This window comes from Pithys albifrons, chromosome 13 (genome assembly GCF_047495875.1).
Source record: "Pithys albifrons albifrons isolate INPA30051 chromosome 13, PitAlb_v1, whole genome shotgun sequence".
Taxonomy (NCBI): domain Eukaryota; kingdom Metazoa; phylum Chordata; class Aves; order Passeriformes; family Thamnophilidae; genus Pithys; species Pithys albifrons.
The window spans coordinates 18,544,005-18,559,801 of NC_092470.1; the positions used below are offsets into that span (position 1 = coordinate 18,544,005).

Sequence of the window (15,797 nt, forward strand, 5' to 3'; positions counted from 1 at the left end):
ACATATTTGTGTTAATAAATGTTATTTTGGGAGCTGTTGTGAGAAAAGTTCTTTTCTGGCTTCGTATTAGAAGTCAGAAAACCTTCCAACCTGTGGGCTGTCCATTAGTTGGCAGACAGGGTTGGGGAACACAAGGCTCTGATTCTCTAGAAGTGCTTATTGCTGGTAATTCTCTCCCTGGCTGAAGTGAAGCTTCACATCAGAGGTCAGAACCCCTTCCATCCTGTGTGCTGTCAGGTAAAAGACAGACAGAGTTGGGTACATCAGGATCTGATTGTCTGGAAGCACTTACAGCAAATAACTTTTAATTAATACCGTTAAGACTAGAAATCTTTGCATTTCTGTCTCCCTCCTCCCTTTCACGTGACACTCCTGCAGCCATCCAGCTGGAGTTGGCTTTTATTTAATTGTAGCCTTTCTCCTTTTTTTACCAAAGGAAGAAAACAGCTCAGTCTTCCAACCAGTAAGACATTCTAAAGACAGTTTTTCATCAGACCAAATATTTGAAATGACTGTTGCTTTTTAGCAGGACACAAGAAAACAACGAAACTGCAAAAGTCAGCAGAAGAGGCATTTTGGGGTTAGTTTATCATCTTCACAAGTTTTTAAAATAACACCAAATATTGAGAATTACACCTTCATCTTTAGCACCTGATTTTTTAACTGCACCTGATCTCCAGTTCACTCTGGTTGGTATTTTTGAAGACACATTCAGCAATGGCTGGCCCGAAAACTCCAAATGTTCCAGTATGTTCCTCATCAGAGAGAAACAAGAATCCTTCCCCCATTCCTTCCCATATTCCACATTTTAGATGTAGACAATAAATCTGATACTTCAGGCAATAAATTCCTCCTTCGTTTGCAGAATCTATTTGGAATTTTACTTGAGGTGGAAATTTATGACCTGAGACCTCGTAAAATTCTCGCCGCAATCGCTCTAAATATTTTATATGGCTGTTGTTCCTATCTTTGAGTTTTATTTCTTCCTAAATTAATACCCAATAAAGTAAAATTATCTCAACACATTTGCTTCCGTGTTCAAGATCAACTTGAATTATCACCCTGCACATTAAATGGGCAGATCTGCACAAATTCACACAGCCCAGTAAGAGGTCAAGGCAGAAGAGATTCAGAACTTTTCTAGGACATTTCCCCTCCCCACATGAGATGGATTGTGATTTCCTGATCCTGCCATAACACATTTATGATCCACCATTAATTTATTTATAAAAACATCTCTAAGAGATGTCTCACTCACACATGACAGCAGCTCACAAACACAAGTCACTGAAGTAAAGGAAAAGTGAGGGGGCTTATTTTGAAGGAATTTACTTCAAAGAGGGGGAAAACGTCAGACAAGGACTAAATTTGTTTCAGACACGGCAAGAGAGCACAGTGAGAGCTCAAAGCTGAGGAGTAAAGAAAGGAATCATATTCATATACAAGAAATGACAAACTCCAACCCTCACTTGTATTATTTATCTGAGCTGTTCATGACAGCATCTAAAAACCAATTAAGGTAATGCCTCACAGTGCCAGACTCCTGCATAAACAAGAGGAAACAGTTCAGAAACCTCACACAGAGACTGATCAGGCAGAAAGGGAAACTATACAGAAAATAAAAAAACTAAATAAGTGTTTTATGTTATTTTCATGATTAATAAAACCAAAGCCAAGAGGGGCTGCAAAAGAAATTTGATGGCAAAGGTAATGAAGAAGGGAAGATGAAAACCCAGATGGCAGCTGAAGCCTGTAGGGTTTAAGGAGCATCACAAACCAAGCAAGTGAAGTTTAAGTGGTTGCAAACACCTTGGGAATATCCCAAATCAGAGTTATGAAACACATGAATTCCTACAAGGTGGGAAACTTAACAGCAAGGCATAGAAACTTTCATGGACTCACAGAATAGGTTGGGTTGGAGGAAACCTTAAAGCTCATCTCCTTCCACCCCCTGCCATGGGCAGGGACACTTTCCACTATCTCAGGTTGCTCCAAGCCCTGTCCAGCCTGGCCTTGGACACTCCCAGGGATGGGGCAGCCACAGCTTTCTCTGGGCACCTGTGCCAGGGCCTGCCCATCCTCACAGGGGTTTGGGTTTGATTTTTTTTTTAGTTTTTTTTACTCACACAAACAGCTTATGATGACACACAATTACTCAGAGGTATTAGTGAAGAGGCATAATTAGCTATTGTCAAGTCTCTGTATTATTTTTCCCTATTATATACACTGTTAAATGTCAATCACGTGAGTAGCAAACGGGAGAAAACAAACTATCCAAAATACCCACTCTATTTTCGTTTAAAAACTAAATCAGAAAAGGCAAAGTGAACCTGCAGTGCATGACTTTTGTTTATGATCTGGAGGCTCTGGATCATGAATGTTCGAAGCATTTAATAAATAAAATACACTCTGAACTACTTGGACCTGCGGTGACTTCGCAGGCTCATCTCTCCATGCAGAGTTTGCCTCTCACCAGGCCCTCACCGCACCTCCCACAGCAGAGCCGGGGTGGGCAGCGGGAGGGCCGGCAGCTGTCGGCGACACGCGGCTGTCGGCGACACGCCCCTGCCATGGCCTGAAGGCACCCGAGCCCTCCTGTTCTTCCACCAGCGCGGCTCCTCGCCCCGCCACCCGCCCTGGGCAGACCCGGGGCCTTCAGAGAAGGGGACCAACCCCGCGACCCTTCAGACCGCCCGGCCGGAGCTCCCTCGGCCCTTCACGGTTCGCCCTCAACTCTCACTCCCCCTCGGCCCCTCACGGGTCGCCCCCGGCCTCTCCCGCCACCGCCTCGCGCCCCCGAGGCCCCGCCCCTTGCACAAACCCCGCCCCTTGCCCCGCTAGGCCCAGCCCCCTCGCAGCAGACCCCGCCCACACTCCTCAGGTCCACGCCCCTTTCCCTCCAGGCCCCGCCCCTCGCCCCCCCGCCCGCCCGCGGCCCCGCTCGGTCCCCCCGCGCCGCGGCGCACACGGGCCCGGTCCGGCCCGGCCCTTCCCGGCAGCGGCCGCCGCTCACCGGCCCCGGGAGCACCGCGAGGCCCAAGCTCCGCTCCGCCGCAGCGCCGGAACCACCACCACCCTCTGTCGCAAAGCCTCACCCCCCGCCTTTAGCTTTACGGCAGCGGGACGGGCCCGCAGAGGGGGCGTGGCTGCCGTCAGCCCTGGCGGCCAATGGGACGCGGCAGCGGCGGCGCCGCGGCCAATCCGACCGCGCCGGCGGGCGCGCGGGCGGGGGCGGGGCCGGCGCGGCGGGCGCTGATTGGTGGCGGCGCGGGTCAGTGCCCGCCCGCCGACCCCGCGGCGAGCCGGAGGGGGGCGGCCCGGAGCGGAGTGTCCCCGCTCGGCTCGGCGCGGCCCCCCCGCGACCCCCCCGGCGGCGCCGCCAGCGCGGGGGGCGGCCCTGCCCGGGCCCGCGGGCCCCGCCACCAACAGGTAACCCCCGGCGCGGGCACCGGCGGGACACGGGGGCGCGACCCCCTGGCCTCCCCTCGCCCGCCCCGGGCAGCCCCTCGGGCGCGGGGCGCGGCTGCGAGGGCCCCCCCGGGCCGCGCTGCCCGTGAGGGGGTGGCGGCCCCCGCGCCGCCCCTGGGAGCGCCCCCGGCGCGCTCCGGGCCGTTGCCGTCGCTGGCCGCACTGAGGGTGCCGAACGCAGCCCCCCGGGGGCGTTTGCGGCCGCGGGGCCTTCGGGGCCGCGCTCGGCCGGGTTTTGTGTGCGAGTGTGTGAGTGTGTGTGTGTGAGTGCGTGTGAGCGTGTCTGTGAGTGCGCGGCGGCGGCTCCCGCAGCCCCAACTCCAGCGAGCACCGGCACGGTTGGGTTTCCCAGCAGCTCCGCTTTCGGGGTTACTTCCTGTCCCGTTCCCCAGCGCTCGGCGGCACTTCCATCCCCCCGAGGCGCTGCCGTGACAGGGCAGCAGCTCCCGCCGCTGTGATTCCCCCCAACTCCTCCGTATCCACCGACAGTGCCCTGCTTTTCCAGCAGAGATCCCGATTTTGGTGGATAACCCTTTTCTCTTCCAGATTTTTGGAGACTCTTCCTATTTCGCTCTGCTGTTGCTTTTGTATTAACCATTTTTGTTCTTCGTTTCTCCCTTTTATGTAATTGCATGGCTGAGTTCTACTTTCATTTTTTTTTAGGTTTAAGCTGCCTTAAAGGAGAATTAAAAATTGCGACTCCAAAGAATGAAATAAGACAGAAGTGGGAAAACAGCACTCAACCCCCCCCCAGAAAGGTGATGATTCATTTAGACTCTCAGAGTCATCCTCGACACATGGTTTGGCTGAGACTGGGGCCTCGTGTTGCGTTTTTATGGGTTTCAATAGGTAGCATTAGATTTCTTTGTTCTCTTAAAACCTACTTGTTGTTGACCTTTTAAAGTTTGAAAGCTCTGAAGCCCATTTGAAGTCGAGTTCCTCTGGTAACACTTTGTGATTTTCTAAAATTAATCTGCAAATGTTATTTTATGAATTGCTATTTCATGGGGGGTTTTTTGGGATTGCATCTGAGGAATGTCACTTAAAATTACTTCACTCTGGGTTGTTAAAAGGGTCTTTTCTTAAAAGCTTTTCACAGATTTTTGGGGGGTTCAGCCCTGGATTTGTTTCTGCCTAGATTCTGGATTCTTTTTTTGGGCTAGGTCAGGGTAATTGCTTTAGGTTGGTTTAGTCATACCCGACTCCTGCGTGGGTCACTTTTGGGTGTGTTGTAACGGAGCTGCAGAAATTGGAATTCATTTAATTGGATGGTGCTTGTTTACAAGTACTTACTTTTTTGGGCTGAGATCATAGAAGGAGATAATGCTGTTAGGTGCTTAGGGGAAAAAATGAAAGGAGTCATCCAAACCAAGCCTGCTGGTAGGAGGAAGGTTCTGTTTCAGAGGGAGGGCTGTTCTGCAGGAGAACTGTGTGTGAGATGAAGAGATGGGTTCTAGGAGAGAGAGTGGGGGGTGAGTGATGTCAGTCAGCCTTTCTCTGCATCCTGCTGTTCCTGTGCTTCCAATGGTGGCGTTTCTGAGCCTTCTCTTCATGCAGAGTCTGCCTTGAATCCCTTCTGAGCTGTCTCAAATGTAGGTGAGTTGGTTATTTTGGCAGATCCACCCTCTGTGCAGGTCCCTCTGGTCTTTGTGGTGTTTTCAGAGGTGTCACTGACTGTACCAAAGGGTTGGTCACTGCTGGCAGTGAGTTGATTTGCAGGGGAAGGAGCAGTACCTGTTGCCAGCAGTCTTGGTCAAGGCTGCCTTGTTTTTCCCATTGAGGTGTCTTTAGCACATGGCAAAGAGGAGCTGCTGCATGTCAAGGATTAAATAGAAAATCCCTCTGTAACACAAATGCAACGAGTTCTGAGTACAGGGGAGAAATATTCCATGTTACCTTGATAACATACCACCAACCCCCAGGTAACAGTGGAACATGTGGACGTGCCCAGTGTGGTTGCAGGAGGGATTTTTGTGCCAATAGGTGGGACTGATGGGCATCAGTGCAAACTCAGCAGTGCAGTTATGGCACAGCTGTTTCATCTGAATTTGCTTTATTGTGACTCTCTTCATAACCACCCAGTGATCTCCTGTCAGGGCTGGAGCTGCTCCAAGAGGGCACCTCTTGGTGCTGAGAAGTCGTGAGATCTTTGGGATTTATTCACAAAAGGAGACCTAAGTTTTCATTTGATTTTGGGAGCTCCTTCCTGTTGTAGAGGAAGTTTTACTCTTCAGGCTGTGTGCTCATTTTGGGATTATTTTGCCTTATTGTGAGTTCTAAACCCTTAAAGGAAGTGTGTTGTCTGAGAGGCTTTATTCTGTTGTTCCAGCAGTGCTTACAGAATGATGAGATCACAGTGAACATCTTGCTTTATCCACTGAAGACTTCCAACGAATTTTGTCCACTTGGATTCTTTTAGGTTGTATTAAATAGAAATACTTACCAAATGCACTTAAAGAGATTGTTGAATGACACAAACTCTATAAGCAGCACTCATCTTGTTCACCAGCCATGCTTTGAGTATTAGTGCTGAAGTGACTACTTTGATGTGGTGTGAACTGGCCATTGGTTCCTCCTCCTGTCATTCCATGCAGTGTTGGTGTTTGGGTTCTTTAGTGGTAGCAAGTCATGTTAAAATACAAAAATCTTAGTCATTAGCCCTTAATACAAATTATTACTTTTAAGGCTCAGCTTTCATCTGACTTTTATAGTTTCAAACTTAATAGCAGCACCCCTGTAAGTTAGAGGAGTATTTGTATTTTTTCTTGCTACAAGAGGCCCTCCAAGCTCCCTGCAGTTTGTCAGTGCACATCTTGAGGGGGCAGGTTCTGGCTGTGTGAACCTGATACAACATTCTCTTCTGAAAAAGATCCCTAAGGCCTTGCTGTAGCAATAGCACTGAGGTCCTGGATTTGGAAAGAGTTGCAGGATTTTATTCCCTGGCTTGTGGTTAAGGTTGTCAGTCTATGGATGAGGATGGTTAACAGCTGATGTGCTTTCTGAAGGTGAGATTTCCATCAGGTTTGTGGACCTGAAGTCACATGACCTGGGTGATTCCTCTGGTTCTCCATCAAGCCCAAAAGCCAGGCCTCCCAAGCTGTCTGTGAAATGGATAATTGTTGGTAAAACAACACCCCTGTGCTTGGGTTTCACCCACCTGCAGAAAGCACGGCAGCTGCTCATTAGTGTGGAGGAGCAGCAGCTCCAGTGCTGGGAACACCTGAACTTGGTGGGGGACATGAGTGTGGAACAGCAGCAGCTCCAGTGCTGGAAACACCTGAACTTGGTGGGGGACGTGGGTGTGGAACAGCAGCAGCTCCAGTGCTGGGGAAGCCTGAATTTGGTGGGGGACATGAGTGTGGAACAGCAGCAGCTCCAGTGCTGGGGAAGCCTGAATTTGGTGGGGGACATGAGTGTGGAACAGCAGCAGCTCCAGCACTGGGAACAGCTGAACTTGGTGGGGCACTTGCAGATTACCTCTTTGACTTATTTTAAATTTAGTGTGTCCAAGCTATGAGATGGCATTACAGGAGCTCTGACAAGAAATGTGTAACTTCTAATGACAGCTTGTGAAGAGTGGAGGCTTCTTGCCTTTGAAGTAGCAGTTCCTCTGTGATGTTTTGGATTCAGGCACTGTTAACTCATTGCAAACCCCATGTGGTGCTTGGTGATTTTCATCTCAGCCACAGCGATACCTCACTTGATGTCTGTCTGTCTGTCTGGGGTGAAGCTTGGAACAACCATTAGAAAATAGAGCCAGGGTTATAAGGCTCTGAAATTTTAATATTTCACATGTTATTTGCAAACTTCATGGTTGTGATATGAGAATGCAAATAATAACACAATTGTTTGCATTACTCTTTTGTCTGAAGAGCTGCTGATAGAGGAGACTGAGTGACAGATGAAGGTGATGGTCATGTTTCAATTTGTCAAAAAATGAACACTGACCATTTTCAGAATTCCTTTTGCACATTTAACACATTTAACTTGTTCAAGTTTTGAAATGGGTGGGAGAAGTAAGTTGTGAGACTAATAAAGGCTGATGTGATTATCCTTATTCCACAGGGCTTTATTTTTTCTTTTATTTATTTGATTTAAATGTCTTGAAATGCTTCAACCACAGGCAACTTAGATCTACACTGATTAGGTCTATGCCAGATACTAAATGTCATCTGTAATGGGATGTGTTGTGGTCCTTATTCTGCTCTTGGGTGTGTGTCACATGAAAGGGAGGAGGGAGACAGAAATGCAAAGATTTCTAGTCTTAACGGTATTAATTAAAAGTTATTAGCTGTAAGTGCTTCCAGACAATCAGATCCTGATGTACCCAACTCTGTCTGTCTTTTACCTGACAGCACACAGGATGGAAGGGGTTCTGACCTCTGATGTGAAGCTTCACTTCAGCCAGGGAGAGAATTACCAGCAATAAGCACTTCTAGACAATCAGAGCCTTGTGTTCCCCAACACTGTCTGCCAACTAACGGACAGCCCACAGGTTGGAAGGTTTTCTGACTTCTAATACGAAGCCAGAAAAGAACTTTTCTCACAACAGCTCCCAAAATAACATTTATTAACACAAATATGTGACAGTTATTGTGGGTTCTGCTTTGCCGGTGAGAACGTTCAGCTGCAAGATTGTATTGAATTGGTAATAAAAGAGCCCAAAAGAAACCAGCACCGAACACATTCTACAGAGACAAACACACCAAACTCAAGTTACAACACAGCAACGTATCCCATCTTCCCAACAGACAGAAACCAGCAACAAAGAACTACTAACTACAAACAGCCACCTAAAACACTTACCCAGACACTCTCTCAATAACATAAGACAATGAAATATCTTGCACACCACTCTCTGTAACACAAAGCAAAAGGGAAGAGCAGAGCTGCTTCTTATCAACACACATGTGGAAAAAAGAAACTGTGTTGCAAAGTGAGAATAGCAAAAAGCAATAACCAATATAAAAAAAGTGTGAAGCAAGTTACTGTAATTAGTATTAAGGTAGCAAAACACATTTAGTAAAAGAAATGCTTATAAAGTAAGAATCAAAGGAAGAAAGGAAGAAAGTAAAGTTAGAAACGATAGAAAGCACATGGTCTCCTCACCCCTACATTGTTCCAGACAAGATGCAGCAGTTCCCCTCACCCAGACACCGGCATATTTCCCTCTCCTTCTGGAGTTTAAACTCCAAACACTTTTTATACCTTTTTTCTTCTTCCATGTGGTTTGTGTGGCCAAGTCAATCTATTGGGAGGGTGATGGTGATGCCCTGAGGTGAGGTGGGCCCTTGAAGATGTCACAAAAGGCCGCGCTATGTCTTAACACTCCATCTTTTGTTAATCTTATCAGTTTGAAAGCCCTTTGTCCTCTGCTTGGAGCATTTCTCTGCAGGGGGCTGAGGCATTTCCCTGAACCCATCAGGCCTTATCAGGGCCATCACCCTACAGTGATTTTGCTATCAGGTCTATCTATCAGGGCATTTGAATGAGCAAAATGCTGTATTTTAAGGTCTTGCTTTTGGTACCAACCTTTCACTTCCTTTAAAGTAAGTATATACATATGTTGGAATTAATTTTCCACATCATGTTTGCAGTGACTTTAAAGAAGTGACACATTGATGTAGAGAAGTGTAAGATCTCTTTGACAACATGAGACATTATCAATAGATAATGAAGGTGTTTGTCTTATTATTTTAATTCAGTGCTGCTTCTACTATAATTATTAGTATTTTAAGCAAACTTTGTTTAGTCATTGAGTGAGAGAGCTTTACTTTTACTAAATATGACTTCTTTTTGTTAAAGTTGCAGATCTTACTCTTGCCATATGCAGCTAATTTTCCTTTGGGGGGGAAAAAGCTTGTTACTTTTTTAGTGGAGCAATCTGTTACCTTGTCTGTAGTCTGTGAAGTCAGTGCAATTCTAATTTGCATCAGCTAATAAAAAATGTGTGGGTTTTAAAGTGAAAATCATGCAAAAATTCTGAAAAAAATAAAAAAAGGTGAACGACTGATCATCTATGCAAAGAAACAAGGCTGGAAATGTGATCAAATTAGGTCATGGCAGTGCAGTTTTGTGCAGGGCTCTGAGCATATCTGAAGACCTTGTATGCTTTATCTTGGGAGGCAAAGCTCCTGGAAAATGCACAGAAGAGGGATGAAAAGAGCTTTTTTCCCCCCCTCCTCTCTGAGCCATCGTCAGGAAAGATGATTTCATGTTGCATTAAGTGGCAGAAATTGGAACTCAAGCTGAAAGCTGCACAGTTCATGGGAGTGTTTGGTGCAGGAGGAACAGGTCACAGTTGGGTTTGTGGGATCTGCTGGACAGTTCAGTATTTAATGGGTTTATTGTTTATTATATTGCAGTGCTCACACAGGACAAGGGGGCCTGTCACTAAAAGCTGCAGCCAGAGGAAACAAAAGGTCAGAGAGAGGTGTACAAAGAATTAATAATTGAGTCCAGGCTGTGAGAAACGTTCTGGGACTGATCCTGTTAACTGCAGGTGACAAGGAGGGAGGATCAGGAGGGTTAGTCTGAAGCAAGAGTGTGGATAGGGATCAAAACTGGCATTTGGTAAACCTTGCTATTATAAGGGTAGTTTTTATGTATTAAGAAAAGGATGAAGATATTTGAGGTGCTGGCATTGCTTGCATGGTGAAGGTGCTTTAGCTGTTCATGAAACTCAGCCTGTATCAGCCTGAGCTGGCACAGGAGGGGCAGGAGACCAGAAATCTGGCTGGTGGCACCAGAAATCCCCCTGAGGGACAGAGGTCAATGCTCCACGTGGTCAGCTTTTATTCTTTACTTTGGGAAGCAGAGATGGGATGGAGATTTAAAAGAAAGAAAACCTCCATACAAAAAGAACAAAAAAAAAAAGAAACAAAAATACTACCCAAATGGTTTGGGAAGAACTAAGTGGATCCTGAATGTTTTTCCTGGCATCTGACTCCCACAGGGAAAGGTTGAGCAGTCAGGCAGAAACACTTACTATAACCTTTGCATCCATTCCTGTTCCATACAGGAGCAGATGCACATCGTCCTTAGGGCAGAGTTTGGGCCATTCATTCAAGGTTTGCTCCAGACAGGAAGCACATCTCTTGTTTCCCTTGACTTCCATAAAATACCCTCTGTAGCTTTTGCTCATCTGGCAGAAGCAAACTCTTCCCTGTCCCAACCTCTGGAGGACTCTGATAATGAAAGAGAACACACTCTGGGGTCTTTTCTGACATAAATGCATTAAAATGTAGCATTCAAGCATAAGTACAAAGTAAAACTGTCACTTTTATTCTTTGCAACTTATAAGAAATCTCTTTTTTTAAGGGGTAGCAGGTTGTTTGACACACATGGGCACAGAAGATTATGAATAGTGAAGACCATGAGGAGTGGGACATCCATCACAGAGTAACAACCTCTTACAAGGTAATTCAGGACCACAATGAATTTATCCTGTTGTACTTGCAAAATCAATTAACTGCTGTTGTCCTCCATTTTCATCTACACAACCATTATAACCAACAATATATAGGTGCATTTTTCCCCTCTGTGCTTCATTTAGTTGTTTTTTTTTTCACTTGCATGCAGAAAACCAATGTGTAAGAACCCAAATGCATGCTGTGTTCTGAATGAGATTGATTGCAGCTGCAAAACATTAAATATTAAATGCCAAAGGGCTACTTCCAGTAGTCCTCCTTCCCTTCTCCAAAGATTGATGTCTTAAGGGGGGATTTGCAAACAGGATTTTTAAATGATCTATGGGGCAGAAGTGGAAATGTTTTCAAAGCTGGTGTTTGCCTAAAACTATCCTGAAACCTTTAATGTTATGGTTAAGTATTCTTGTAATTTGAATTTCATTGCTTGCCATGGGGGTGAGATGGAAGAGGGGATATTTACAGAAAAACTGTGCAAGTGATAAAAGGAGCTGCCTGACTTTGTCTTCTGCTTTGTATGTTTGAGTCCTTATGTACTTCAGTACCAGCTAATTTGAATAAGCTCTGCGAGTCACATGCAACATATGGGGCCAATGCCAATTTCTTATAATGCTGCATTACAAATATACCCACCAGCTGAGAAGTGTGAGGGAGAGAGCTTTGCTTTCCCTTAACCAACTGTCTCCAGAGAGAGTTGCAGGGGATGCTGCTGGTCACTTCAATGAGGAATCCCATTTCTCTTCATCTCTTTAGTCATCCCACCTTTTCCATAGACTCTGACCAGCTGTTCTGACCTTAATTTTCAGGATCACATGAGGGCTTGCAAATATTAATCCTTTAGAAGAAAGGATTGTTAAAATGGCAGCAGAAAGTTTGTTTATATTAACTTTTGATCAGATATTCTCAGTTTGAGAAAAACTGGGTATTGTAGATATTCAGAGACTGAGGCTAAAGTCTGAGTTGTTATTTTTTATAAGGGTTTTGCACGACTCATATTTATTATCAGTTGGATTCTACAGGCAGTTTTCACCTGCAAATCCAGAGAAAGGTTGATTCCTGTAACTGGAATTCCATTGACAGTGCTGTTAGTGGTGTGGTGCAGAAAGAAGTCAGGCTCACTGTCCTGTAGGTGAGCATGTCCTGAAGTGCTAATTGGAGTTTAGAAAAGAGCTTAGCAAAAGCTTATTAGAGTCAATAGAAATACTTCCATTGCCATCAGATTAACCAAGTTTGATTTTTGGAATATGCTGCAAAAGCTGACCTAGTGAATTAGCAGTGGCTGTTTTGTAAATCCCCTTTCCTTCCAGTCTCAGATAATGTTCACATTATAAAACAAAACAAAGCCAATTCCTAAGCCATGTATGACATATGGAGCTGAAAAGTCTTTTTTAATAACCCTGTGCTGAAGCAGTGATCGTTGCCATACATGGTAAGTTGAAGCATTTATAAATGTCAGGGACAGGCATTTACTGGATGTCATTTCCATATTTGCAGTGCAAGTGGGGTCACTGGAGCTACCTGGTAATTACGAGTTTATATCTCTCCAAAAAGCAGATGAAGAACTTCTCTGCCGTGGGCACGACGAGGTTGTAGAAGAGCAAACCCAGAGCTGGGCCTTTATCTGCAGAGATGGCAGTGATTGATGTCTTCACTCTCCTCTTGTCCGTGTGTGTGTCTGGATCCCAGGAAAACAAGTGCCCAGTGGGACATGGGGAGTTGATTGCCATGTCTCTTGAATGACCTGTGGATCACAAGGATCTGGAAATCCATAGCATATTTACATAGGAGGGTTTAGGTGATGATGTGGGTTGACAGCCTAATACACCAAGGTTATTGTAAATTTTAGGGTTTGTGTTCAGAACTTTTCTCTGTAGTTAAATCTTGATTAACTTTGAAGGAGTTTAAATACATTCCTCTTTCTAATCTCTTAGTTCTCTGTTAATACCCATTGCAACAGGTTTTAAATACTTTCTGAGGCTCCCATTGCTCAACATTCCCTTTTCCATACCCTGCTTTTATTCTTGCTTCTGATACTCCTTTCCATTCTAGGACTGCGGGATACATTACAATGTATGGGAAATGTAAACGCTTTGTGTACTGTGGAAAAATCCTTAAATACCTGGTTTTTTCTTATCACCAAGTAGAACTGCAGATGGGTACTTTTCAAACAGAGCATGGACTGTAGTACTTCCCTTTTTTCCCCAATATGTGCTTGTTTCTAGGCTCTTAAAATGGCTATTTCAGATAACCTTTTGGCCCAGCTCTCATATACTGTGTCAAGGTAATTAGAAATGGAATAGTTCTGTGTATGTTCTCATGGTGTTTGACAGGGCTGGAGTAACTGCACTTACATTTTCAGGTCTTATATTACTATCTTTGTGTCTGATTTTTGCAGTGTAAAAGTTCTTTGCAGCCTTTATGTACTGACTAAGAAATGCCAAGCCAGAATACAGACAGTAGGCTCTAATTAAAAAAAAAATGGTGAAAAAGAAGAAAAGAAAATGTGAGTTTGCGGTTTGAACTTCAGTGTTACTCAGATTCACATACAGTAGGTCACAGGATTATGTTAGTAAAATAAAATTATCTCCACTGAAGCTTAGAGGGGATACATGTCTAGAAAAATAAAGATTGTCCTCGTTCAGTTGCTGTAGCAGTGCAGTGCTGCTTCATGCAACAGTTTAACCAGCACCTCTGGAGTCAGCAACGCAGGTGTTGTGATTTTTAAATGATTGTTGAGTTCTGGAGATTTTTCATTTTGCTTATTGCTCAGGAGCTTTACTTGTGAACTGTTGTTTGCTGCTGTCATTTCTGAAGAATATGCTGGTCCAGAGAAGAGCAACGAGGCTGGAGAAGGGACTGGAGCACAAGTGCTGTGGGGAGAGGCTGAGGGAGCTGGGGGTGTTTAGCCTGGAGAAGAGGAGGCTCAGAGGTGACCTCAGCACTGTCTGGAACTCCCTGAAGGGAAGTTCTGGCCAGGTGGGGATTGGTCTCTTCTCCCAGGCACTCAGCAATAGGACAAGGGGGCACGATGGGCTCAAGCTCTGACAGGGGAAATTGAAGTTGGAGAGCAGAAAGAAATTCTTTGCAGAGAGAGTGCTCAGGCATTGGAATGGGCTGCCCAGAGAGGGGGTGAATTCCCCATCCCTGAAGGTTTTTCAGCTGAGCTTTGCCGTGGCACTGAGTGCCATGATCTGGTAAAGGGACTGGAGTTGGCCCAAGGGTTGGACTTGATGATCTTGGAGGTCTTTTCCAACCCAATCCATTCTATGATTCTGTTTATAACATGTAAGTGTCCTTCTCTTTTGCAGTTCAGTGATGTGACCCACATTCTCTGATTTCCTAATAACTGTGGGGTCGTGTGGGTTTCCTCTTGTGTGTAACAGGCTTTGCATCTCCAGAGAATCTGTAGCACTGCATTTCTTTATCCCTGACTTACTGTTCATCCCAATCCTAACTGATACGTGCTTCCTGTTGCTCCAGGTGCCCGCGTGCCCCCATGAGGCTGCTGTGAGAGGCACATGCCGCTAGGATGTTACACCACCACTGCCGGCGGAACCCTGAGCTGCAGGAGGAGCTGCAGATCCAGGCGGCCGTGGCGGCGGGCGATGTGCACACCGTGCGCAAGATGCTCGAGCAGGGCTACTCCCCGAACGGGCGCGACGCCAACGGCTGGACCCTGCTGCACTTCTCTGCGGCCCGGGGCAAGGAGAGGTGTGTCCGGGTGTTCCTGGAGCACGGAGGTGAGTGCAGAGCCAGCCCACGGCTTCCCAGCCCAGTCCCCATTTGTGCTGGTTTAAAGGTAAACCAGCAGGAGAAATGAACCCAACACAAACGAGATTGTAAGTCAGAGTTACAAGTTAATATTGCAATAGATGCAATGGCACAAAGAGAGATTAACCCACAAACCCCAGAAGTGTAACCCAGCCCTCTGGGGCACAAACACAGTGGGGTTTGTTGACCCCTGTGCTGAGCCCCACGTGGTTCTCCTGAGTCCAAAGTAAAAGGAAGGGACAAATCAGTTGGTGCAGATGATGGCACAGTCTGGTGGAGAGTGGTGGGCTCCTCCTGTTGAAATTCTGCTCTTCCTCTGGATCCTTTCTAGCCCAGTTTCCATTTGTGCTGGTTTAAAGGTAAACCGGCAGGAGAAATGAACCCAACACAAACGAGATTGTGAGTCAGAGTTACGATTTAATAAAAATATTACAATAGATGCAGTGGCACAAAGAGAGATTAACCCACAGACCCCAGCAGTGTAACCCAGCCCCCTGGGGCACAAACACAGTGGGGTTTGGTGGCCCCTGTGCTGAGCCCCACGTGGTTCCCCTGAGTCCAAAGTAAAAGGAAGGGAAAAACCTGTTGGTGCAGATGATGTCACAGTCTGGTCAAGAGTGATGGTCTCCTGTTGAGGTTCTGGCCCTCCTCTGGATCCGGTGAGTGGTCCAGAGGTCCCAAAGCCCAAGATTCTCTCCCTTCAGGTTTAGGTGGGACTGCCCAGTCCCTCCCCCAGTGCAGGGAGTTCCACACTGGGGGATCTGACTCTGGGAGCCAGAGGGGATTTTGGAATCGTTGCTGGCCCATGAGTAGACACGACCCCTCAGGTGGGTGTGGAGGTGCCAAGGACTCCCTGGAGGGGAGTTATCCCAGCTCCTGTCTCACTTCTTTCCCAGCCAGGTCCCAGCCTGAGGGCTCAGGTGTGCCCTGGGCAGCTGCTGCAAATGGCCCATTGTTAGCAGTTCATGAGAAATGACATAGGGGATTTAGAATACACAGCTTTGGTCACACCCACACAGTGATAAACTGGTCCCAGCTTGCTGAACTGGGACACCATTGCAGGGCTGCCCAGCACTCATTGATGTCAGCTACTTCTGGTGATACTAATTTTTTTATTCTTAGGAGTAGTGA

General features: G+C 46.3%; 3 protein-coding genes across 10 annotated transcripts in view; 2 read left to right on the forward strand and 1 right to left on the reverse strand.

The window, feature by feature from the left end:
* CERS3 (ceramide synthase 3) overlaps window positions 1–3,100 on the reverse strand; it is a 51,680-nt gene extending 48,580 nt beyond the window's left edge. For all 4 annotated transcript variants that reach the window (XR_011698932.1, XM_071568147.1, XM_071568146.1 and 1 more), the window contains exon 1: window positions 3,014–3,100. The gene's annotated coding sequence lies outside the window, so the exon portion shown is untranslated. The remainder of the gene's footprint in view (window positions 1–3,013) is intronic.
* Window positions 2,340–3,557, forward strand: LOC139677795 (basic proline-rich protein-like). Its single transcript, XM_071568075.1, has 2 exons — window positions 2,340–2,550; window positions 2,611–3,557. Exons 1-2 carry the CDS (start codon window positions 2,340–2,342, stop codon window positions 3,555–3,557), a joined length of 1,158 nt encoding a protein of 385 aa, XP_071424176.1.
* The window catches only part of ASB7 (ankyrin repeat and SOCS box containing 7), a 35,319-nt gene continuing 22,819 nt past the window's right edge, over window positions 3,298–15,797 (forward strand). For 2 of the 5 annotated variants that reach the window (XM_071568337.1, XM_071568341.1), the window contains exons 1-4: window positions 3,298–3,429; window positions 4,132–4,226; window positions 10,789–10,887; window positions 14,376–14,635. In XM_071568337.1, coding sequence (XP_071424438.1) covers window positions 14,425–14,635 — 211 coding nt within the window. In that variant the 5' untranslated portion in view covers window positions 3,298–3,429; window positions 4,132–4,226; window positions 10,789–10,887; window positions 14,376–14,424. Of the gene's footprint in view, window positions 3,430–4,131; window positions 4,227–10,788; window positions 10,888–12,446; window positions 12,563–12,586; window positions 14,636–15,797 lie in introns of those variants that run through there. The other 3 variants (XM_071568338.1, XM_071568340.1, XM_071568339.1) reach the window with 3 other exon arrangements.

Excerpts from the sequence above, each read along its gene's own strand:
- LOC139677795 (XM_071568075.1), top strand. The coding sequence starts at position 2,340 with ATGACTTTTGTTTATGATCTGGAGGCTCTGGATCATGAATGTTCGAAG. Across the intron at positions 2,551-2,610 it reads GCTGTCGGCGACACGCGGCT|CGCGGCTCCTCGCCCCGCCA; the intron begins GTCGGCGACACG and ends TTCTTCCACCAG.